Source organism: Mytilus trossulus, unplaced genomic scaffold (assembly GCF_036588685.1).
Source record: "Mytilus trossulus isolate FHL-02 unplaced genomic scaffold, PNRI_Mtr1.1.1.hap1 h1tg000398l__unscaffolded, whole genome shotgun sequence".
Classification (NCBI taxonomy): domain Eukaryota; kingdom Metazoa; phylum Mollusca; class Bivalvia; order Mytilida; family Mytilidae; genus Mytilus; species Mytilus trossulus.
The window spans coordinates 312508-339269 of record NW_026963347.1 but is presented as its reverse complement, the minus strand read 5'-3'; the positions used below and the strand labels follow the sequence as shown (position 1 = coordinate 339269).

The 26762-nt window shown below is 31.3% G+C and overlaps 1 protein-coding gene and 1 long non-coding RNA gene across 5 annotated transcripts; one reads left to right on the top strand and one right to left on the bottom strand.

The window, feature by feature from the left end:
* The first annotated feature begins 1363 nt into the window (after nucleotides 1-1363).
* LOC134702120 (uncharacterized) lies at nucleotides 1364-25861 on the top strand. Of its 4 annotated transcripts, none has more exons than XM_063563215.1 (19): nucleotides 1364-1489; nucleotides 2596-2678; nucleotides 3403-3536; nucleotides 4561-5362; nucleotides 5968-6222; nucleotides 6851-7013; nucleotides 7817-7864; nucleotides 8245-8289; nucleotides 8837-8887; nucleotides 10174-10215; nucleotides 12015-12059; nucleotides 14322-14531; nucleotides 14974-15063; nucleotides 15897-15947; nucleotides 17937-17996; nucleotides 18239-18295; nucleotides 18875-18934; nucleotides 20168-20680; nucleotides 23273-25861. In XM_063563215.1, exons 1-19 carry the CDS (start codon nucleotides 1423-1425, stop codon nucleotides 23440-23442), a joined length of 2946 nt encoding a protein of 981 aa, XP_063419285.1. In that variant the 5' UTR covers nucleotides 1364-1422; the 3' UTR covers nucleotides 23443-25861. The 4 variants fall into 4 exon arrangements, with proteins under 4 accessions (XP_063419285.1, XP_063419286.1, XP_063419284.1 ...); XM_063563216.1 differs by having other exon boundaries at nucleotides 10171-10215; nucleotides 14349-14531; XM_063563214.1 differs by having other exon boundaries at nucleotides 10171-10215.
* On the bottom strand, nucleotides 1914-8147 carry LOC134702121 (uncharacterized). Its single transcript, XR_010104327.1, has 3 exons — nucleotides 8024-8147; nucleotides 2997-3065; nucleotides 1914-2329 (listed from the first exon to the last, which is right to left on the bottom strand). It is a non-coding gene; the product is annotated as an uncharacterized LOC134702121 (long non-coding RNA).
* Nucleotides 25862-26762: the final 901 nt, after the last annotated feature.

Genomic DNA, 26762 nt, shown 5'->3' with positions numbered 1-26762 from the left:
TTTGCTTTGATAAATGTGTGGTTGAATTTTGAAATCTAATATAAACTTCGGCCGTTGGTCTCAGTGAACATCAGTTTTTCAAAAGTCAATAAAACAACATATTTACAAGATCTTACAACACCAAAAGACAGTAAATGTACATATCCACTGTTATTATAATATCGTATTGACAAAACAAAGAGCACTTTATACAATAAGTGAACATAAGATGAAATGATATATTTTGGAATTTGTTATGAAAAAAATAAAAGAGAAGGGTCTTAATACCCCCTAGAGCATGTGAAACAATGTGCAAATGGCAAAAAAAAATACGGTCTCCCTTTTGAGAGGCGTCTAGTTAAATGTAAATACGTGTTATTTCTTCACAATCGAAATTGTTTTGTTGTTTTGCACGTAATGAATGTGCATCTGTGATCATATGTGGAGCGAACCCCATTTTTATACCAACCGTAATCTTGATTAACAGTGATTATAAAATATTTAACAGAAGAGCTGAAAACAAACGTCATAAACAGTTACTATAGTCAGAAACATATTACATATGTCTCTGCTATAGTCAATAAAATCGAACTTCACAACGTCCACTTGAAGTTTTTTTTTGTCAGCCCATCTGATGAGGGGGGGATCCCACTAACATGTTTAACCCCGCCACATTATTTATGTATGTACCTGTCCCAAGTCAGGAGCCTGTAATTCAGTGGTGGTCGTTTGTTTATGTGTTATATATTTGTTTTTCGTTCATTTTTTTTTACATAAATAAGGCCGTTAGTTTTCTCGTTTGAATTGTTTTACATTGTCTTATCGGGGCCTTTTATGACTATGTATGCGGTAAGGGCTTTGCTTATTGTTGAAGACCGTAAGGTGACCTATAGTAGTTAATGTTTGTGTCATTTTGTCTTTTGTGGAAAGTTGTCTCATAGGCAATCATACCACATTTTTTTTTTTTTATTCACTGATATTTAAAGTGGGGCATGTTTAAGATCATAAATTTAAGTTCATCGTCTATTTCTTCAGTATTTTTCATACTAGGTGGGATGAAATCGCAGACCATTATTCAGCGGTATTTTAATTCTTTTCATAAGTTTTTGGTGCAGGGTGCCTTTTAGAATGTGGGCGAATTGGTGAAAAAGTGGGGCGAATCGTTGTGGGGCGAGTAAACATAGTATACAAAAAGGATCAGAAAGTTGGTTTCTCTCCCCCGAATTTTATAGTGTTCTATAACTACCGTAGTCCAAATAATTATGACGTCTGGCAAGGGCTTAGGCTATTTTAATTATTTTTGAGACGACTTCCTACAACGTAGGAAGGCGTCCCAGTAAAAAAAAAAAAATAGCCGTCCCAGACGTCATAATTATTTGGACTATAACTACAGATGCTCTTTGCTCGGTGAAATCTAAATGTATTTCATCTTCAAAAGACGACATGTCACTGTCTTTGTACTATATTTGTGCTAATTTATGTTTTAAATATGTTAACACAAGCTTGTACTGTAAGTGTTACTCAGGTCAATCTTCCGTTTTTTGCCCCGAGTCCTGGTGGGGTTGTCTCGGACTCTCCTTGACACATTCCCCGTTGATAATCTTTGGACTTCTATTCTGTATTTCTGGAGATTATTTAAATGAATTGCCGTTTACTATATAGAAGGCAGAACAGAGACCAGGACCATGAGGGGCGGATCCAGCTATTTAAAAAGGGGGGTGGGGTTTCAACCACATGTCCCCATTCGACATGTTCAAATCAGGCATTGATCGTCGAAAAGGGGGTTCCAACCCCAAGAACCCCCTCCCCTGGATCTGCCACTGTAAACATATTGCAGTTAAGTACAATTTCCAACATCCAATGGATTTAGTGTAAAGAGGTAATAAACAGTGACAAAGAAAAACATGACCTTGTGCAATGCCACAATACTGAGCAAAATACAGGTATGAACAGATTGTAGATCTATGAATGTATATATGTTTACAACAATAATATTTAGTCTCCTTTTAATTTACTGATAACAAAATCAATATTATACCAATAAGACATTATTCAATGATCTAATCATTGTCTTGAATTGATAACCTTTTTTCTCTAATTCTTTGTAAATTTACCCCTTTCTGCACCCATTGTATAAAAAGAATTTAATCAACATGTGGTTTGTTTGATCTTAGAACTTCATTGGTTAACATGGTTAAAATCCAATTATGACATGTAGGACGTCGAAATTTCTTGCTTTCCTCTGAAATTCCTATTGTGATGTCATGAAAAAAGGCAACCATGCCTGATGACGTCACAAAGAAAGAACACATCTTTTTGTAGATCATTCGAAAACAAGGAATAAGTTTACCTGCATAATGTTAGAAAATCATTAGAGAAACAGATTCCACCACCATTGGCACAAAATCTCGTATTACCTCGCGTTTTAAATTTGAAAATTTAACTGTCTCGAGTGTTTAAATATCGTATTACACTCGATGCAGTGGTAGAATCTATATATACATGTAATATATAACAGTGTTAAAAGTATTTTTTTTTAAAGAATAATGTTTTCTTATCATGTCAATAAAAATAATGTTATTTTGATTTATAACACATATATTTTTTAATTTTCAGATCAGTCTCTTCCTAATTTACAAACACATGTACAGCATATAACATGTATATCAGAATGTACAGACGATATAAAGAAAATACAGGTACATTTTATATTGACAATTTAAATTTTAAAGAAAACCACTCACTAATTTGTCATCGTGAAATATGATCATGATGTACTGTTTTCAAAAACATAATTCTCCATTAAAATGTGCATGTCTTAATGCTTCTCAAATTAAGAAATAACTATTTAAGCACATCTGCTAGGCCAAGTATTCATTATGATTATTTTTTTTATGAAAATCAGTCTTTTTTTTTTTTGTAAAGATTGAGCTAAAGTGTTAATTTCAGGACTGTACGGCAAAGTTGTGTATTGCTACCTCAGATCTACAGATATAAGTCAAATGACTGAAACTCACCCTTATATTAGAGTTTTTGCCTTTAAAAGATGATTTTAAGCTAATTTCTTAGTTTGATTTACCAAAAATCTGTAATGGATAGAAACATATGATGGAAATTTAAACATATATACAAGTATCAATATTCTATAGATATGTAAAACTATGCTATCATTATTTTACTCATAGTTGAAGGCTGTACAGTGACATATAGCCTTTAATTGCTGTGTCATTTAGTCTCTTGTAGAAGTTTATTTCATTGGCAATCATACCACAACTTCTTATTTTTATTATATTGATGAAAGATGTAATAGAAATAACAGGTGAGCAAATTCAGGCTCATGTGATCTGACATCCTGTTATTTATTTTCATGAGTAGGCATTAACAGTAAACTGATTAAATTAGCCATTTACAATATGATTTTAGGTGAATTTTGGGACATCTGTATTAAAGCTTAATAAAAAGAAATTCAAAGGAACAACTTTGTTTGGTCTCATGATAAATGATACAAAGAAACTGCTGAAGTTCTGGCTCGACACTGGAGAATTCTTAAAAGACAGGTTATTATAATTATTATTATTTTGATATATATATAATCTCTTAAAATAAATAGTTGTGCGCACCATTCTTTGACAATGAAGAAGTTGACTCCTAATTTTTAGTCTTTTAACAAGAAACAAATTATAAGGGCTTCAAGCATCCATCTGTGCTTCCAAGTTCATGTTACAAATCATGTCTTGTCTGTAACACTGCAACTGCTAACCAGAACACAATTAAAGTTGCTATGCTATTCTAGATTTAATAGATTACCATATCCAGCTGTGGCATCCAGTGTAGAATTTTCAAAAAAGCGATCATGCTCATGTTGACTGCTTAAACAAACTCAATTTATCTTTCAAATCTTATGTTGGAAAAAATAAAGTCTGTCAAATCATAATATGTCAGAAAAAATAAAGTCTATCAAGTTTTATGTTAGAAACAATAAAGTCTGTCAAATCTAATATCAGAAACATAATATTTAAGGCTTTGTTTATTTAAAAAGGGCGATGCTTATAATTTTTTTTGGTCGAATTGTGTTTATCTTTATTAGTAAAGCATGTATTAAAAACCAGAGGTTCATTGCTTATGACTTTTGCCTAACATGCTTATAGTATTCGTCTAAATAGTAGCCCAACAATGTTAGATCTGTAAATTAGTGGAGGCCAATTTTTGTTCTTCCCTGGCTGGGATTCCAATTCATGCTACTGAGATACCGTGGCACCAAACTGCGATGGTCTATGCCTAGTGGTCTAGACCACTTGACCACTTAAGCTTGACAAAAATGAACCATTTGGTGGAAGGGTGTTACTTTTCCTTGTCATTTACATCTGGTAACCAAAAGCTTGATTTTTGCACTTTAAAAGGCTGAACATGCATGATATATTCATATTCAATATGGATATTCTCATTTTGTCTATTAAACCATCAAATTGTTCAAAAAATGTTTTCCATAGTTTCCTACTGGTTTCACTGTTTCGCAGTTATCAATGTTTTTGGTGTATTTCAGCCTTATTTGTTTCCTATATATGTCTGGGTGTGTTTTAGGGAAAGATATGTTCAAGAATCCTCTTCTAGTGGTGAGCAATCAGAAGGAGAGGATGAGTATTACAATGAGCCGGTCCAGAACATTGATAACCTTTCAAATGAAGACAACCCCTTTGTTACACAACTGTCACAAATTTTACCAGAAAGAGCTATCAGTATAAAACATTTGGAAGTTCAACATGCTGTAGACAATTTTTCTCAAGAATCAAAAAAAAAGGATGAAAGCTTAACTGATGAGTCCACAAGGTTGAACAGAAGACAGTTAATGAAAAGTATTAGTTTAAAGGCAATTGGGCTCAAATTCCTAGACATATTTAATTTAAAAGATCCACCAGAAAGGTTCAAAGTCAGAGAAGCTGATGAAAACTTTGTTGAAAAAATAGCGAAAGTAATGGTTGAAAAAAATTCTGTAAGTGTTGATAATGCTCCAAATATAATTGGCCTTATTGACATAAATAAGGTTGATTATAAAGAAGAAAACTTTTCTAAATATGAGGTATATATAGTGGATGGGAACCACAGTATTAAAGCACAAAAAGAGGCATACATACAGACAAAAGACGAACTGTTCAGGCATCGTGGAGTTTTCATATACTGTGGTTTAACAGAAAATGAAGCAATTCTGCTTGGAATCAGCAGAAATGAGGATACTGAATCGTTTGTGAAGTTCTCTGATTTTCAGAAGGTTGATGTATTAAGGCGTCGATTGTATTCCATGACAGGTACACCAGCCCACGCTGATCCACCTACAGTTCCTAAAGAATTTAAGGATGTATTTATCACTCTACTTAACTTGCAAAGTGTAAGTAACAGTTAATTGCATCTATATAGATCTTTTAAAAGTTGAAGTAAGAAATGTGAATGGATCTGGTTTATTTGCATGGAGAAAATCTTTATGCTCTATTTGACAAAACAAAGTTGATGGGGAAGTGTTAACAATTGAAGTAATCTGCCTTATAAGAAATCAAAAAAATTGTCTAAAATCAAGCCAAATCAAATCAAAGTTTTAAACTTTAAACATAAAACAACTCAATGCATGCAATACTACATACAGGTAAGACAAATATGATATCTCTGTCATCAGATTTTCAATCAAAAACAACACCAATTCAAACAAGTATCACAAGTTGAAATTTTTGTAGGTTACAATTTATGTCCAGAACATATTTTAGAAAGCATGAGTCGATAATTTATATTACTATTTAAAATTACATGTAACCTAGTCAGTAAACAATTTATGTTTATATTATAAGATTTAGCATTTAACTGTATGAAAACACTCACCAATATTTAAATTCTGAAGTGCCTTCTCCATGCATGAATTTACGAAACTGCCATGAGAAAAAATTATATACATGTATGTAATCATTTGTAATTAACTACAATGACTGTTCTGTATTTTCACAGAAAAAAGAAGTAGACAACAAAAGCATGCTGAGGTTCCTTGCAACTGGACTTTCCTATCAATGCTATGAACTGTATAAGAATATATGCTCAAAAAGCACTGGAAAGGTTCAGGCATCAAAATTTGATGGAATAAAGGGTTTGAAGAAAGAAGATGCATTATTTTGTCTCATCAATCTCTCAAGTAGCAACCTTCAAAGAAAAGATTGGCAGAAATTTAACTACTTGTGTCAAAGCAAGCAATCAAAGCCAAAAAAGGTATTTTTTAAAACTTTATAATGTAGTAAGATGCAGCATAGTTTATGCATAACAAATTATTTCAGTAAACCTGTACATGCAGTCTACATTTCTAGGGTAAAAAGGACAGGATTAGGATTAATACAATAATTGGAACAAATCTGTCATCATCTGAAACAAAAATTCAATAACAGTCAATTAACTCTTGAGGGCATCCATACAATTTACAACAGAATAATTCTAACTTCACCATTTTGAACTCAGTTAAATAGTGCAGCAACTCATGATAGGAAAAACAAGCCCTGGAATATTTTATCAACTAGGAGATATATGCTCCATATGCATGCTGGAATGTTTTCTACGTAAGTAAAGGCCTGTACCAAGTCAGGAATATGACATTTTTATGTGTTTGAGCTTTTGATTTTGCCATTTAATTGGGGACTTTCTGTTTTGAATTTTCCTTGGAGCTCAGTATTTTTGTGATTTTACTTTTTGCTACATAGAAAAGGAAAGTTTGCAATTGAATTGAGTATGATCTATTGGTGTGTATATTGTTAATGACCCCTAAACCTGAAATAGAATACTAACAACAGATTAAAATTATGTTAAACATTTAATTTTTATTAGTTTATGTCTGTAATTTTTTCAGTTGAGGAAAGATGTAACACTAAATATAAAGTTCCAAACAAAGTGTACTCAGGGTTTTGTTGGACAGAAACAACTTGCAGGGAATTACACCTGGTTTCATTTCACTGATTGTAATAACAAGCAGATTCGCTTAACTGATAAAGAAATGGAAAGGCTGGTGTTTTGTAAGTTCTTTCTTTATTTTTTAAAATATTTGTTTTTGTTTTTTAATGATAAGTAGTTTTAAACACTTTCCAAATGCTACTGATTTTCTGGACAAAACTTTGGCAATTAAGTCCTTTAATATGGTACAATTTTTCAATCCAAAATCAGGCGAACTCCAAATATGTCTCCTTTTTTGCATATTCATTGAAAAAAAAAAAATCAAAAGTTTTGTATTTTTTTTCTATAAGAATGGTTTGTTGAATAATACTTTTCTTCAATTTAAATACACAACACGTGCAGTGTAAAAGATCTGATTTTGTCCACTGTATTTATACATGCTACTGGTTGCTGCAAGACAATCAAATGATGGGCCATTCAAATTTTATTCTAGTGTTAGTACTGCTTTTTTTGTACTTCCTGTGTTATCTCTTCTGCTGCATGTCATTATTTCTTTATAATAAAAATTGAAATATAAATCTCTGACCTAAAACATTGGCATATAGATCTATGACATAGAGCATTGGCATATAGATCTATGACATAGAGCATTGGCATATAGATCTATGGCATAGAGCACTGGCATATAGATCTATGACATAGAGCATTGGCATATATATCTATGACATAGAGCATTGGCATATAGATCTATGACATAGAGCATTGGCATATAGATCTATGACATAGAGCATTGGCATATAGATCTGTGTCATAAAGAAATATTGACATATTTAGAACTATAGCCTTCAGCATTGACATATTGATCTATGGCATCTTTTAACAGTTAATTGGAATTGATTGATTATCATTATCTTATTTTTTTCAGCATCAAAAGACAAGAGGCTTCCTATTTCTTCAACTCCAAATTTGGATGGTAAGTTTTATTATTATTTTAAATCATCTTTTTCTTCTTACAATTCCATATTAACCCTAAAAACTGATATAATACTGATGTCTGTATTTTTGTTCAGCTAAGATTTAGGGAAAGACAAGAGAATAATGATTATTTGATAGATCTATCTTTTATATTTACCATTGTTCCTCTGTTAGTCTGTCTGTCCCAAAAGTTATTTCAGTTCTTTAACTTTTAAGTTTCCTTCAACCAAATGCAGACAAAGTTTATGTTCCATTGTAAATACTAAATTGCAGAGTTTGCTGTAATTATAAGTGGGAGCATGGAAACATTTTTATTTAATTTTTAATTTTGAGTATATGAACAATAAGTAATTAAAAGAAATGTAATGTGCTTTTCAGATGAACAAGATTTTTTGGATAGATTCTCATCTCAAAGAAGCAGTGGTAAATTTTGTGATTAGAATAGATAACAAGCAACCAGAGTAAGGGTTATAGCAATAAACAGAAGAAAAAAAAACACCAGTTTTTGTAGATGGCATCCAATGAAATTCACTGGATTACAGGCTCTTGAATTCCTGAGAGGCACTTAAACAATGTGACAGGGTTTAACATGTTTGTAAGCACTTGACACCCTCCTAACTTGGTGTAACGTTGAAAGGATAGAACAAACTCATTAACAATCAGTTGAAAAGAATCACATCAGTATTCAAAAAAGTTTGTTCTCATTGCTACCTAATTATATGTAAAATTGATCTCTATTGGGAGGATTCACTTTCTTAACAGAATAATATGTTAACTGTTCATTGAATATTAAAGAAATAGAGAGATTTGAACACACCAAAATTGTTGATTGGAGAAATGTGCCATATCATATATTGCTGCTAAATGATTAATCTCATTAATTAAAATGAAATCCTTAGTAATTTAAAAGTTTGTTTGCATATCATTTTACTTGTTATTTTAAAAACATAGGTTTTTTTCTTTTCTTCAGACCTTGATTCACATGATTCAACAGATCAATTTTTGACAGGAGCAGAATGTGGTAAGTTTTGTCTCACTTACAATAAATGTCACTGAAGTCAAACTATGACATGCTGATATTGTTATCTGTTGTTGGCTTTTCAACAGTTGTGAAAATTTGCAGTAAGTCAATTTAAGGAGTATATCACTAAATGTAAGTCAATATATGATATGCATTTTTCTTGGGTTCGCATATATTATTTCCCTGTAGATGCCATCCCAAGTTGTAATACATTGTACTTCTAAAATTTACTTTGAAACTTTTGAACAGTATATTTATAAAATAAAGAAGATGTGGTATGATGGCTAATGAGACAATTCTCCTCAAGAAACCAAATGACACAGAAATTAACAGCTATATGTCACTGTACAGCCTTCAACAATGAGCAAAGCGTATATCGTATAATAAGCTATAAAAAAAAATCACAAAATTACAAATGTAAAATAATCAAAACTAGAATACTAACTGCCTAATTAATGTAAAAAACATGGAACAGAATGTGGTGGGGTTTAATATGTTAGTCCGATCCCATTCCTTCCCCTAACCGGGGACAGTGGTGTAACAGTGCAACATAAAAATGAACTATAAAAATGATTTGTCAGTTGGTGGTTATGTTCCAGATCATATGAGTATGTGGACCCTACGCCTACGGTCCAGACCGTATACATAATACTCATACGGTCTAGTAAGAGATGACCATACATGTTATTTGATCATATGGATATCATTGAAACAATCTTTATTTTTAGTTTTACAAATTTGTTTTGATAATTTATTACAATTAGATAGATAAAATGAACAAACAAACAATTTAAATTAGGTATTTGTTTAATTGTATCCTATTTTGGTACGATCGCCCAAGGTGACACAATTCAAGTAACGTAATATTTTTAGCATTTTCATGTATCCAGTTCAGTCATGTTCTTTTGCATTTGCATTTTTGGTAAAGTTGCTAAATATTCTAAAACGCTTTATGTTTACTTCCGAGATCTTCAATTCATAATGCAATTAATGTATTACTGATCGCCATGCTTAATACAAGATATTAACATATTTAATTAACGTGAATTAAAAAATAGTTAAAATACAAATTTTTTGTTTCAATTACAATTGAACTTTAATATTAATTTGATAGTTAAGTTACGTTGATCTGCTATATGCATTTGTATCTAATAAACTTGACCAACTTTTTAATATTAGTCAGACCGTATGAGTATTTTGAAAAAGTACGCATACGGTCCAAATACTCTACGGTCTGGAACAGTTATAGACATGTTTATATACTGAAATATGTTCTATTTTAGCAGCTACAACTTCGTTTCCGGGAACTACAAGTTTTTCATCTAATGGTATGTAAGACAATATACTATTTTCATATTACCGACTTGTGACTGGTTTATATTATTGTTCAACAGGTTACCTACGACATCCAAGTACTGGGTCAATTAAGATAAAAGTAAAGAAGTAACATCAAACATTAAATCTGTACAATTCTTAGGGGAAATATACTGCTTTATATTCTCTTTACACGACAAACTCATTGGTAAATAGTAAAATTTCCCCTCAAACCACACCAATTAAATATTTGATGTAACTTCTTAACCTTGCTCTTAATCGACTGAGTACAAGGATGTCGTAGGTTATAAACAGTAATCAAGGACAACTTTTTGTTTTAATGTTTTAATGTTTTAATATTTATATACTGTTATTGTGTATTCTACCTGTACTCCTCTTTACACCCTTCAGAATTTTTTTTTCAGTATTAACACATTTCAAAACAGTTTGCAATTTTTTTAAGTCTGCTATTTTATATTTCACTCCTTTTTTTCAACATGCCTGGCCACGTAAATTGAAATACTTCATGAAGAAAACTGTTTTGTTCCAGGAAAGCCTTCTATTTTTCGTGCCCAGTATATTAGCATTAATTTAGAGTTCCCAATATCAAATATAATCTTTTTGTCTGTGATCAAGTTTACATGCATGTGTGAAATGTTCTAATTTTTAAATTTTCAAATATTAAAAACAGAGTAACAATTTCTTTTTTGATAAATGGGATTTTAAAACCCTATATTTTATTTTTACTTAGTCATCACTTTTTAGGAACACTTTATTTTTAGTGATTATGATAATTGTCGCATCTGAAACAAAGTTAGTAAGATAAGAACTGCTTCTCATTAAGTACAGTTATTGTATATAAAGTTGAATTAATTAATTTAAAAGGTTGTGAGCTCTGTTTTTCTCTCTCTTTCTATAGGAGTCTATTGTTGTATTTTGAAGAAAAAAGACTTTCAATTAATGCGAAATTTTCAGTTATAGTTTTTTGCTTAAGTAAGCTTGAAAGGAACTTCTTCTGAAAGATCGATGTTATTATCTATAGTTGTATTACTACCAGTACATAGCAGTACACTATTCCAGGCCCTGCCCTTAGGTCATTGTAAAGTTTTCTGTCTTATAGTCATTTTGATAACAGTAACTTTAGATACATCAATGATTTTTTTTTGAATTTGCATGACTATTAGTACACATCAGATTGAAGATTATTTCAAGGCCATGCCATCAATTGAAGGTTCTTGTTAAGTGACTTTGAATTAAGTATAAATTTTCAGTGTCAAGTTTTCTGCTTTAGTCAGTTTGACAGGATCTTCTTGTGAAAGATCAATGATACTTTGTATAAAGTTACATGTCTGTCAGAAAATATCAGTTTTGCAATTTTTTTAGAGGCCCTGCTGCTTTTGAATGTTAAGTTTTCTTGTTAAGTCAGTTTGATAGGAACTACTGATAAAATAAATGATATTTTGCATAGTTTTATGTGGTACATCTATTACTATGCATAGGCAGATCCATTACTGGATCATGACTGGAGCCCCCCTTCCTTTTTAGGTCAGTCAGCAGGCCCCCTTACACAAATTTCTGGATCTGCCACTGCTATCAGTACATATCAAAATGATGACTATTTTATGGCTCTGTCCTTAGTCATGGTACAGTGATTTTAATTAATAAGTAGTGATGCTGTCCATCAAATTTGCTGTATCTAAAACTCTGCAGACAGACAAGATGCAATGTTATTATTATTTTTTATGGAGAAACATTTCCTTATGACAGGCTTACAATATTATCCCTATTATTATACACAGTTCTGTAATTGCAGGTAGCAAAAGTTCCCTGGGTATATCATTTTCAATGAAACTAAGTGGTAAGTTTTGTAAAATTATTCTTGCAAGATTCACTTTTAAAAATATTACAGTTACACAACCATGGCTTTCTTTTCAATTGTGTGTAAAAAGTAAAATCACAAAAATACTGAACTGAGAGGAAGATCAATTCGGAAAGTCCATAATCACATGGCAAAATCAAATATAGTCAAACCTGATTAAATCGGACCCTGAATAAACCGGTTTCCTGTCCATTCCGGCCCAAAAATGAAAGTCCCATATTTTTCCATTCAAACTCTTTGTGAAAATACCCTTTGTAAACCGGACCCTGTGTATTCCGAATTCCGGTCTAATTATGAAGTCCCAATACTCTTAATTACATTAATTATTACCTGTCAATACCGGTTTGTCTAATTAATTTCAATGATCGATATGCAATCAAAACATATTTGATAATCAATTAATCAGGTGTCAAACTGTGAACCTACAATCGTATAGTAGTGAGCTGTATTATTAATTAAAACATTATAAACGTGTCAATTAAAAGACACACCGAATATATCTCGGATTGAACTTCCGTTTTAACTTGGATAAACAAATTAAAATCGCGGAGTATAAAAAAATGGTGATTTCGAAATCCTGGGTTCCCTGTTGTGAACCGCTAAACAAATGACCTTGATAATGAAAAACACCCGGATGACAACAATCAATGGATATTGTACACTGTACGACAACGTTTCGAAAGTGATGAAATTACGTTTGATAATATTCTGGCTTTTTAATCAGCCATTTCAACATTTCAAATTATTGATCATGGGAATAAATCGAAACTCTTGTCTTACAATCCAAACAACGCGAGCATTATGATGCAAATGCAAACAATGAAAAACGAAGTGAAAGTATTTTAATTTATCAGATATAATTTACAATCAGAGAGAACTTTTACTTGCAAAATGTCGGACGTCACAAGTCATTATCTTTTGGTCAAAACGGAAACCTGAATAAACCAGCTCACTGTCCAAACCGGCCCTTTTTCATAGTCCCGTAGCCGGCCGGTTTATACAGGTTTTACTGTAACAAAACGCATCAAAAGCGAATGGACAAGAACTGTCATATTCCTGACTTGGTACAGACATTTTTTAAATGGAGAAAATCGTGGATTAAACCTGGTTTTAAAGTGCTACCCCTCACTTTGATGACAGTCTCATCAAATTCCGTTATATTTACAATGATGCGTTAACTAAACAGACACACAATCAATAAAATAGTCAAAATATGGGTACAGCAGTCATCCTCATGTAACCATTTTAAACTGAACAATTTAACAGAACACAAAAACATCTATCTACAAACACATTCATTGATTTGCATGTCTGATGCAGAAAATTTCATACGTCACATATGTTTGTCTTCAATGTACATACAAACAATTTTAAAATTTCACATATGCAATGTTAGCATACAGGGTTAAAAAATCAAAAGTATGCAAGAATAAAGTTTCAGAAATCGACCAAGATTTAAAATAGTCCAAAAGTTATATAGAACTTATAAGAATCCACAAATAGTTAATTCCACTACGCGATTGAAGTGAAAATATTTTTAACACATAAAAACTTACTTGACATGTTTTGAAATATTTTTGATTTCTTTTATTAGTCAAGTTTTCTGGGAACCACTTATGTCAAGATTTTAGTACACAGTTGTTATACTCCTGCTTTAAAAAAGTTAAGGGATACATTTTGTTTTCAATTTGTTTTTCCCTCTCTCTGTCTGTCGGTCATTCCCATGAATATTTTTTCCTTGAATTTTCTAAGGAACTGCTTTACAACTGCAAGGATTTCTGAAATTTGGTTGATATGAGTCAGCTTTACCGTGTGCTGCGTTTTCAAATTTATCACTCAACAACTTCCTGTTCACTGAACACTTACATATTTTTACACTATTAAGATTTTCCAGTAGCTCACAGTTTCACTTGTTTTAACTTTGGGTTATCTCATCTTCACTGAGATGAAATGGCATATTGCACTTTTGGTCATGGTTCATTGACTTTAAATATTTTGCAGAAGTATTGCTACATTAGTTTCAACATTTGGATTACTTTTAATGTCATATCAACATTTATAACTATTTATTTGGAAAACTTGGTATTACCACACTTTTCTCTTGAATAAGTAAGTGTTGTGTATAGATGCCTAGAAGTAAAACATACTATGGAAGGCTACTCTTTTCTACATTGTAAATGAATAATTTGAAATGACAGTTTCATAAATGTTCACCTATAAACTTGAATGATATTGTTCAAGGGTTTTTACATCACATGGCTGATTCAGATGCTGTTTTAAGAGCAGAATCAGGAATGTCCTTAATTGAAGAGGAAGAAGTGGAGGCAAAGCCAGAACAGTTGATCAGTTATACTGATGTGTTGTTGTGTCCAGAAACACAAACTGCAGCAGAGCCATACTTTAGTACAGATGCATGGCAGCTTGTTTTAAATACTCTCAAAGTATTAGAAGGTAATCAGTCTGAATATCTATAATATGGCATTGACAAATTCCCTTGGAACTGATTTTTCAAATGATATAAAAGGTTTAATCTAAATGGTTGAAAATATATTGAAAGGTACAGAAAGGTAGTAAAAAAACCACCATAAAGCAAAGAACATAGGAAAAAAATTCAAAATAATATCAACCAAGATATTAAACAGACCTATGTTTCTGGGATCTCCTTTACTTAAGCATGTTTAGCTCTTGAGAATATCATGTCACATGTGAAAAGGAAGCATTGATTTTCATAGGAAAAACATTTAATAGCAAATATCAGAGCATGATGCAGATATTCACAGTTTCAAAACTTATTTGAATGACTAGTTTTTTTTTTTAAATGATTTTATACTATAGTGTTAATTTTAAAAAGAACCTTCAATTAGATTATTTTCATTACTTTTTTATGTTTTAGATATGTATATTGTTAACACTCAGAAGAAATATGATATGATTTCTCCATCTCGGACAAGAAAAGGCAAAGCTTTAATAGGATCAGCTAAAGGTTGGTCATTAAAAAAATCATTTTGAAAAGAAATATAAATATAAGGACATGATGTGTTATAGTCAATGAGACAACCATTCAGAAAAGCCCATTAAACAAGTTTTTAACAAACAGACCATTGTACGGTCTTCAACAATAATACAATAAGAAAAACCTTTGCCTTCTTGAGTATTCAAAGTATAAGAGACCTCAACAATAAAAATATTGGTATTCTATTTGTCAAGAACAAAAAAAAAACTTTTTATCAAATCAGTGACATGACTATAAAAACAACCATACGAGTTATCTCATTCTGATTAGATATAGCATGTTCTGAAGGGCTATTTTGCCAATGAAAAAAGAAAGATATTTTTCGCTTGTAACCCTGCTGATATTTCTGCTTAATAACACATAACTTTAATACAGATGGGAAAGTGAAACAATTGCTATTGATTTCAATTGTTCTTTCTCTTCAAGGCATTACTAAAAAAAAGTCACAATTAATAAAGCAAGCTATTGATTAAGCATCATTGTGAAGTGGGAAAAGAAGTATAATTTGAGCAAATATCATGGTTGAGATAGTGAACCATGATTTAGCATGTTACTAAGACAATTAGTATATTCTAATTCCATTTAAAGAATGTCATTGTGTTTGAAATATGACCAAGCTTTGGCTTTGTCTGAATCCGTGAACCAGTTTTGATGGTCAACAATAGTTATTATATATGATATAAATTGCAAATTCATGTATGATTCTTGTTAACAACATTTGTAGCATTAAAAAAAAATATTTAAAAATTTCACTTTGTAATCTTTATTAATTCAGGATCAAACAGTTTATAAATTTATTGTAGGAAGAATATTTAAAAAGTGTTTAAAAAAGAAATCAGTCCAGATTGATTCAGGTAATTAATTCTTTCAAGAAGAAAAAAAAGGAAAATTCAAATACTTAACTGTCCTTTGTTGGTTGAAAGGTCATTTTGGGTATTGCCATTTATTTGGTGTCAATCATATGTAATTAAAAACCTGCTCTTGAGAGCCTCAAGTTTTATATATTGTTGATTTTACGTTTTTGATTTATGAGAATTTTTTCATAAAAATTTGATAGAATTCTGATTAAAACTTAAAAATGCTTTGAGGGATTTCCATGAAACTTTAGTGAGCGGTGGTGTAGTGGTGAGTGCATCGGACTACTATCACAAAGTTTCCTGGTTCAATTCCCAGTTGGGATGAAAATTTCAGGACTTGAATTGTCAGCTCTCCCTTGACACCATTCGCGAGTATAGTCTTGAGGAAAAGATGATAGTCCGTTGGAAGGGGACAATAGATGGCTGACCGGTGTTAAGAGAGAGCCATAGCTCTTGCATGTAAAAGACACTCTTGGAGATTTCGAAAAAGAGCAGCACTCGTACCCGCAAAGTGGAAAGAAATTAATATAAGTTGCAAAACTTGATTCCCAATCCACTATAAATAAAAATGTGTAAACTTAACTTTGGTGAGTTGTTTAATTGCATTCCCTTTTCTTATTTGAAATTTTGTTGATCTTATGTTTAAAAGGAGTATTGGGATTTTATTCATAAAATAGGAGGCATTTTCAAGTTTTCTAACTCTTATTCAAAACACTTTGAGCAGGTTTCCTGGTGACTTGATTACATGTATAACCACCCTTTTTATGCCCCACCTATGATAGTATAGGGGCATTATGTTTTCTGGTCTGTGCATCTGTTAGTCCGTTTGTCTGTGGGTCCGTTTGTTCAGGTTAAAGTTTTTTGGTCAAGGTAGTTTTTGATGAAGCTGAAGTCCAATCAACTTGAAACTTAGTACACTTGTTGCTTATGATATGATCTTTCTAATTTTAAAACCAATTTGGACCTTTGACCTCAATTTCACGGTCCACTGAACATAGAAAATGAAAGTGGAAGTTTCAGAAAAAAGTTTTTGGTCAAGGTAGTTTTTGATGAAATTGAAGTCCAATCAACTTGAAACTTAGTACATACATGACATTTGTTCCCTATAGTATAATCTTTCTAATTTTAATGCCAAATTAGATTATTACCAAATTTCACGGTCCATGTAACATGCAAAATGATAGTGCGAGTGGGGCATTCATGTACTTTGGACACATTCTTGTTTCAATATAAATTTCTGAAATGAAATGGATACCACTGTGTTTTCATGTCTCACAATTTACCATGTTGGGTGCTTAAGTCTATTTAAGCAGTGCTCAAAGTATTTTTAGCGGATTATTTCATTAAAGCATAATGACAATGAAGAGCTGAAAGGGTGGTGAGGTGTATATCATGCCCTCATGGCCCAGCTCTTTGATAATTGTATCTGACAGACATCCACTGCCTGTTTGCAGATACTTTGAATATTTCAGTTTGATGTTTGAACTTCAATGTTTTTATTACTTATTTCTCCAGAACAGCGAAATAAAACCCATTCATCTAGTTCGAGCGCATTTTCATGTTGTCAACTACTTTGAATAATGAGTGGGTTATGCTTAGTAAAATATGGGATAAAGTTTTGCTTTCTAAATTTCTAGCAATATATTTACACAGTCAGTATTGTACACAAAAGCGCACCATGAATGAGCATAGTATTTGATAAAACCAATACTTTTCAAAAGGATCAACAAGTCATTAGCAGGTCATGTGTTTAATTTGTTGGTGGATAAGGTTAATTTTATCTTACTTGTGTTAGAATATTTGGGTCACAATGAGCTACAGTTATTAGATGTGCTAGCTAAGTCAAGTTACATCTGAAGTAATTGGTGATAAGATACTTATTTTTAGAATATATTGTATTACAATTGAGCCCCTAATGTAATGGTGTGACTAGTCAGATTCTTCAGCACAGTCGCATTTAACCCTTAATAATTGATTACTTTATAGGAAAAAGAAATGTATATTCCTTCACAAGTGAAGACAGTTCTCCACTAAAAGCAATGGAAGGTGAGTGATTAAAAAAATATTATATTCAAATTAACTTTATTTTAGAAAAATCAATATTTAGCTCACCTTACTCATAGGGACAATGTAAGTTGAAACTATGACGTATTCTTATATCCATTTTAATGGCTGTCCTTAAGACCAAAGAATTGTTAAACCATTTGGAAACCTGAAGCTTAATTTTTTTCTGTAGTTGTCTTAATAATTTATAGGTAATGAAGATTAAAGTTATGACCTATTTGTAGGAAAAACAGAAAAAAATTCCTCAACAAGTGACAGATCTCCATTAAAAGCAACAGATGGTAGGTATATTTTCTTATTTCAGTATGTATATATACAGTGTTATGTTGTTCTAGATAACTATGTGTCCAGCCTACTTCAAAGTAAAGGAATTATATAAGGCATGTCAGATACTAGATTGAAGTTTAGTTTATAGAACAAAGTGATCCTAGACATGCTTTATTGGCTTCGTTGTCAACAGTTATATGGATCTGCTTACCCTTCCAGAGCACATGAGATCACCCTCAGTTTTTGGTGGGGTTTGTGTTGCTAAGCTTAGTTTTCAATGTTGTGTCTTGTGTACTATTGTTTGTCTTTTTGTAATTTTTGTTTTTAACCATAGCATTGTCAGTTTATTTTCAATTTATGAGTTTGACTGTCCCTCTGGAATCTTTCGCCCCTCTTTAAGGTTCAATCTGTGGTTACAGTCTTTTGAGAAATCAAACATTGTGTCAAACCTTCTTGAAATTTTATGAAATTTGAAAAGAAGGTTGTTTATGACCAACTGACAGTATTCAGAGCAACGTTTTGAAAATAAAATATATAGTATACTGTCTGTATACATGTGTTTGAAGGACTTTATTGGATAATGATTTTTGTAGGGAGAAGAAATTTGAATATTTTACCAAGTGCGGACAGTTCTCCAGTAAAACCAACATATGGTGAGTATGAATTTTAACTAGACATTTTTAACATCTGGATAAAATCAATGTGACAATTTTTTTTCTGGGCTTTTAATGAAAATACATAGAAACCATATATTTTCAGTATCAGGGTAAGATTAACTGTTTTTTGACACCTTCATTGCCTACTTTTCACCTTTCTTATGTTTCTTTTCAACTAATACCACTTGTAATTAAGAATGTAAAGACCTATATAAGTCTCTGAACAATTGGTTAAGATTGTTATTTTATTCAAAGTAAAATTGAGAATGGAAATAGGAAATGTGTCAAACAGACAAAACATGACCGAAGAGCAGAAAACAGCCAAAGGCCACAATTGATCTTCAATACAGCTGGGCCCTAAACATAAATGTGAACTAGTCTAGTGATAACTGATGTCAATCTAAACTCTGAAATATATTAATGAACTAAACTTAAAAATCAATCAAGATGACAAAGGCCAGAGGCTTCTAACTTAGGACAGGTGAAAAAATGGGATTGGTTAAACATGTTATTTTGAGATATCCCCTATGCCTCTTGCCAATACAGAAAATACAAACACACAGCATTATGCACAGTGAAAGAAATATAGGTAACAAAAGAAACTAAAAAAAATGACAATGGTACATAAATTAACAAAGTAATACTAGCATTTACTGACAGGCCAGCTCAAAACTTGGATTAAACTGACTGAAAGTTAATGTCTTCATCATATGAATATCAATCTCAATTCCTCCTGTTAGTGATTAAGTATCATTACAGAAGTACATAACCCTGTCTCTTGCAATGACCCCATTAGTGAATCAATATTAAAGCTAAAATTTGCCATCTTTAATAACATGAAAACAGAATCGTAAATATATCCCTTTTTTAATAGGTCTTTTTAAAGATTTTGAGTTGAAAGCTGACATTTTTTGCGTTTGTAAATAATTTAACCGTATTGGATTTGAAACACTAGAAAGTATACGAAGTCTGCATGCTGATTTCTATTTATGAATGATGACCTTGTACTGATGATAAGATTTAGTAAATGTTTTGACTAGTTTATGATATCTAAAATCCTTGTTTAATTATTTTTCAGCAATACATAGATTTCTTTCGCTAAAATCTAGTACATTGTTACATACACAAGCGAAATTGTAAAAGTTGAAATATAAACACCATAAGATGGTGAAAAGGAATGTCATCATCTAAAAAAAGATAATTAACCATATGCAATTTTTACTTTTTCAGATTTAAATGATGCTATAGATGTGTGCCCAATTTTAGAAAAGACCAGTGAAATTACTGGAGACGGTGAAAAGATAAGTGAAACTACTGGACAAGGTGAAAAGATTAGTGAAACTACTGGACAAGGTGAAAAGATTAGTGAAACTACTGGACAAAATGAAAAGATAAGTGAAACTACTGGACAAGGTGAAAAGATTAGTGAAACTACTGGACATGGTGAAAAGATTAGTGAAACTACTGGACATGGTGAAAAGATTAGTGAAACTACTAGACAAAATGAAAAGATTAGTGAAACTACTGGACAAGGTGAAAAGATTAGTGAAACTACTGGACAAGGTGAAAAGATTAGTGAAACTACTGGACAAAATGAAAAAAATAGTGAAACTACTGGACAAGGTGAAAAGATTAGTGAAACTACTGGACAATGTGAAAAGATTAGTGAAATAACTGGAGATAGTGAAAAGATAGGTGAAACTTCTGGACAAGGTGGAAAGATTGGTGAAACTACTGAAAATGGTAAATATTCTGAAGTTTTTAGCTCACCTGGCCTGAAGGGCCAAGTGAGCTTATGCCATCACTTGGCGTCCGTCATCGTCCGTCGTCGTCCGTCGTCTGTTGTCTGTCGTCTGTGGTCGTAAACTATTTCAAGAATCTTCTCCTCTGAAACTACTAGGCCAAATACTTCCAAACTTTTAATTGAATTTTCCTTAGGGTATCTAGTTTATTAATTGTATCTGAAGTTTTGATCTATCAACAAACATGGTCGCCATTGCCAAAAATAGAACATGGGGGTCAAATGCAGGTTTTGGCTTATATCTTAAAAATAAAAGCATTTAGAGCAAACTGGACAGGGGTAAAAATGTTTGTTAGGTCAAGATCTATCAGCCCTGAAATTTTCAGATGAATCAAACAACCCATTGTTGGGTTGCTGCCACTTAATTGGTAATTTTAAGAAAATTTTGCAGTTTTTGGTTATTATCTTGAATATTATTATAGATAAAGATAAACTGTAAACAGCAAAAATGATCAGCAAAGTAAGATCTACAAATAAGTTAATTTGACCAAAATTGTCAATTGACCCCTTAAGGGGTTTTTGTCCTTTAATGACAATTTTTCACAATTTGTTCATCATATTTTCTCACTTTAAAAAATCTTCTCCTCTAAAACTAATCAACCAAATTCAACCAAACTTCAACTGAATGATCAATAGGGTGTATAAAATAAAGTTTGTGTTTTATTTTCTATTTTGTCAAAAAACATGGCCATCATGGCTAAAAATAGAACACAGGGTAAAATGCAGTTTTTGGCTTACATCTCAAAAACTTCAGCATTTAGTGCAAATAAGACAAGAAGTTAAAGTATTTATTAGGTCAAGGTCTACCTGTCCTGAAATTTTTAGCTGAATTGGGTAACTGGTTTTTCAGGTATAATGCCCCTGAATTGATGATTTTAAAGAACTTTTGCAGTTTTTGGTTATTATCTTGAATATTATTATAGATACAGATAAACTTTAAACAGCAAAAATGTTAAGCAAAGTAAGATCTACAAATAAGTCAATTTGACCAAAATTGTCAATTGACTCCTTAAGGAGTTATTGCCCTTTAAAGACTTTTTTCACAATTTGTTCATCATGTTGACTTACTTTAAAAAATCTTCTCCTTTGAAACTGCTGTATAAATTTCAGCCAAACTTAGGCTAAATGAGTTTCAGAGTATCTAGTATAAATTTTATATTTTATTTCCTTGTATGTCAAGAAACATAGCTCCTATGGCTAAAATAGAACATAGGAGAATATGATATTTTTTTTGCTTTTGAAGAAAATAGGACGATTCAAAGAACATTTAAATAAATTGAAAAGCCAAAATAATCATTGATGAGAGATTTAACCAAAAAAATTAAGGTGAGCGATTCAGGCTCTTGAGAGCCCTTGTTACAATATCAAATCAGTCAAAGGTTGTATTGGTGACTGTGGCTTCTCTACCAATTTTTGAGATTGCCACCATATACTTAAAATTGGAAGATTGTGTAAGGCTGAAGGTTTTATAATATCTCTTAGTATATAATACAATAGACCCAATAGAGATTGTTTGCATCTCACTGATATTTACTTTACCATAGGGCAGATGTTTTATGAATGTGGTAGTTTAGTTTCCTTATGCAACAATCTTTCTCAGTTGCTTTGCTGCTATTTTGATAGTTATTTTTGAAATGAATGATAACTGATAAAACAGATTTAAGGTGTGTGAAAACAAATTTCAGTTTCATAATGCAAAATTTAAAGAAGTTGAAATAATGACAAAATTGAGAATGGAAATTGGGAATGTGTAAAAAAGCAATAATCCAACCAAAGAGCAGAAACATCTGAAGACCCCGTTTGGGTCTTCAACACAGAGAGAAAATCCAACACCTTTAGCTGGCAACTAATAAAAAATGTGTACTAGTGCAGTGAAAATTGACGCCACACTATTATTATCCAAAACATATAAAAGAACTAAACAAATTAGTGTCCCAGGTAAGGTGAGGATTGGGATTCCCCTAACAAGGTATTAGGGGAATAGAAAATTGTTGTACCCTGAGATAAATCTGAGGGTAATAGTTGTATCTGAGAGGACAATAAACTTATTTTTCTACAAATATCAATTCAGTAAGACTTTTATTATACTGAAAGAAACAACATACACAAAATAATGCCAGGGACTGAAGGGCATAGTTGACCATAATTCATTTATACAAATGTAAGAGACAGCAGACACATTGTGATGACACCTTGTCTATCTCTTCTAAGGTATTGGAATGCTGTCTGTTTTTTTAAGGTAATCAGAAATAATCTTTTGTCAGTTTGAATGACTGAATTTGTGTTTTTGTCATCCTTATGCAGATCAAAGTGAAAGATCCAAAATATATTTTATATGCCTTGGACAATATATTTGTTTCATTAAAAACAAGTTGTTGTTTTGAACTGTACTTGGATAAGCATAAGTTGATCTGAATATTATGATATAGTTTCCAAGTATTTACAAAGTAAGAAAAGATATCTGTTCCTGATATGTCATGTGATTTAAGCAATATAAAAGTTTTTTTGCTAATATAATAAATTTATCTTTTTAGGAAGAAAACGAACAAGTTGTTCTTCAAAAAATGAAAAAGTGGATGCAACAGAATCAAAGAAGTGCACAGTAAGACTGACTGATATTGGTACTATTAAAAACTTGAAAACATATGTTGATAAGACAGAGAAAAAAAGAAAAAGAAGAAAGATATGTCTAAAGAACTTGTAAAATAATATATGTAATATGTTAAGTTTTAAATAAGTTCATCTGATATGAAACAACAAATTCAGGATACTTTGTGTCATATTTCAAATAAGTTGAATGGATGTCTACTTTTATGATAAAACTATGATATTTCAAAAAGTTGTTAATATTTTTTTGTCTAATTTATGAAAATCAGTAATAGAATAAGGAAAAAAGTGTTAATATATTAAAATATAACAAAATCCCTTCCAAGAAAATCTTGACCTTTAGCTTAGTCATGCAGTTCTATGACAGCAAAACTTGTTTTATGTACAAGTAGCAACTTAAATATAAGTATGACCAAATGCTAGGCAAATAATAGAAATCAGGAAAGAGAACACATTGTTGTGTATTAATTCTGTGGAACTTGCGATTATTTATCTAAAGTTTTTCAATAGTGTTAATGTATGTCATGTCTGCAAATTTTCTACACTAATATTTTTAATGTTAAATTTTTTTTCCATCAAGTAAATGAGTCTGCAATACAAACAAAAGAGTGTATTGCACAGTTCTTTCCATTAAGGTCATGTGTATTCATTTATGCACAAAAAAGTCATAACTATAAGTATTGTTTTTATCACTGTGTAATATTTACCCTCCTATATCTAGTATATTGGCCAAGAAACTTGAGAAAAAAGTTCAAATTCTGTAAAGTTTTGCTAAAGCCCGATCTTTTCAGCAAGAAATTATTATTATATATATAAAGAAGTTCAAGTCAAATATGAACTTGATTTTTTACATTATACTATATATAGATATAATACTTTTACTTAATCATGCTGCTCGGATATACAAGTTGTCCAATTATTGAATTGAATAAAAGACAAATATTGGTGTGTAACGATCTTCATACTGTTAGCGTTCAGCCAGGATGAAGCGGTTATGCTCCAATTGGATTGAGTTATTATAGTTATAAAAAAAGGAAGTGCATTCTAGATTCATTGATAGAGATGGAATCTCACAGTTAATTTTTGTTATGATTTGAGGATAATGATAGATAAATAAAGTATATCTTGTGACTTTAATATTTTATTGTTCTTGTTTGCTTAAACAATCTTCTTAAACAATATGTTAAGTTTTTTTTTAATAAATTTTGTGTCTTTATTTATTCTGTTACATTATCAGCTTTTTTGTGAACCTTCAGAATTTGTGGATAATCTTGTGCAACATAAATGTAAAAATATTCATGCATCATGCATCTTTAATTTTCTTTTTCTTTGCATAATATGTACCATAATGTATATAGAGATAATCTTTTTACCTAATCATTCTGCTCGGATATACAAGTTGTCAAATTATTGAATTGAATAAAAGACAAATATTGGTGTGTAACGATCTTCATACTGTTAGCGTTCAGCCAGGATGAAGAGGTTATGCTCCAAATCGTCTCTTGTTGATTATTGATTAACCCTTAAGGGTAAAGACCAAATGTTTGGACATTCAAAGAGTGTTTTGAAAACAATATCCACATGATTGTCTGAAGGTTTGCTATGGTGTAGAAGCATCTTGAAAACATATCTGCTTTTATCCTTTTTCCTTTTTGGGGTGGGTAAGAATATAATTCTTAATAGGGAACTATAATTAAATAGTTGGGAAAAAAGGAAAAAGGATATCGCAATTCTATCATGAATAAGCTAATTCTTCATTTAAACTTTGGTCATGATGGTGAACCCAGTGTGGTTACCATTGCGCCCCAGGCCAAAGTTAATTTAGCACTAAAAAGGAGTGAGTTTTTATTAGATGTTGTTAATAATTATATGCAAATGCAAAATGAAAATGATATTGTAGAAATAGAAATTATTTTATCAGAGTATAATCACAATTTTACATTAGGCTTTTTATTTAAACAATTATTAAATGACAATAATGAAGTAAAAAGATGTAGAGAGGGCAAAACAGGTCATCTTGTTCCACTGATTGAAAAGTTCAAACTTGAAACAGACTTTGTTAAACTGCTTCTGCCACGAAAAATCAGAGCAAAAAATGCTGTTGCCATTCATTCACTTTATATCAAACCAATGTATCGTTCTGTCATTAATGAGTTTTATTTACTTAATTTACATGGAGTAAATTCACAGGGACATATAAGTGCAGAAGATTTTATGAGGTTATTGCACGAACTTAAAACCTGTCATGCTCATTATTTGGTGCACATTTTACCAGTTTGCATTTGTTTGAGATGCACTGAATATAGACATGAAAGACTTAATCAACTTTCAGAATGTACCTATGCAACACCTTACCATGGTCCTATTACAAATAGCCCTTTCCGTAATTTACCAGTAGGACAACAACAATTAACAGGTGGCAGACCTGGATAATGTTATTCTGTTATTCCATAGTATTACATCTTTCACATTGTTATTTGTTTATTATGCTAATAAATGATTAGTACACAATTGAATATTATTTGTTTTTATTTTAATCATATATTAGTTACTAGTAGTTGTTGATTTATGCATAGACGAAACATACTGAAAAATAATAAGCAGAAAAAAAAAGATTTGAAGAGGCCATATTTTGAATGAACATTCAAAATATTGTAGCATTTAAGGTCTCAAGGTCTATTGATTATTTAATATTTCATGGGAATGTGTTTTTTAATTTTTTAATAAATTTCCAAATATAGGCAACCAATGTTCAACAGTCATAATTTGATAAAAAGAAAACAAATCAAGGCTGCAAACAAAAACTGTTGGGGTATTTTAAAGTTTCTCAAAGTAACAGTTTTATTTCTTATTTTCCTCCTTACAAAGTCATTAACCATAGACATGGAATAACTTCTATGTTTAGGTAATTAGTTTTCATGATTGCCAATGTTCTACCATAATGTTCTAGCCAAAGACACAAGGATATGAATATTACAGTATAGTCTTCATCATGAAAAAACTCTTTGATTGTATTTAAAGCAACAGTAGTATACCGCTGTTCAATAGTCATTAATCTAATCAAACAATAAAACAAATTTGGGTTACAAACCAAAACAGAACAATCAATTATAAGATGAAAACAACATCAAAAGCACTGAACTACAACGAAAACAAACGCCAAGTTGAACATACCTGAAGCTGTATAGTCAGGAATAGCATTTAGCCTCCCAAACAGTTCAAAGAGATTATTCAAAAGCAGAGATCAAGTTTAGTGTAAATGATTAAGATTCTAGCATATCAAATCACACAAAATATCAGAACCCTATAATTTCTGTCATCAATACAAGTGTTCTCTAGAAATTTCAACGAGTAAATAAGCCATATGGTACTAGCATTAAACATCAGCTCACTTTACAAACCTTCACACAAAATTAA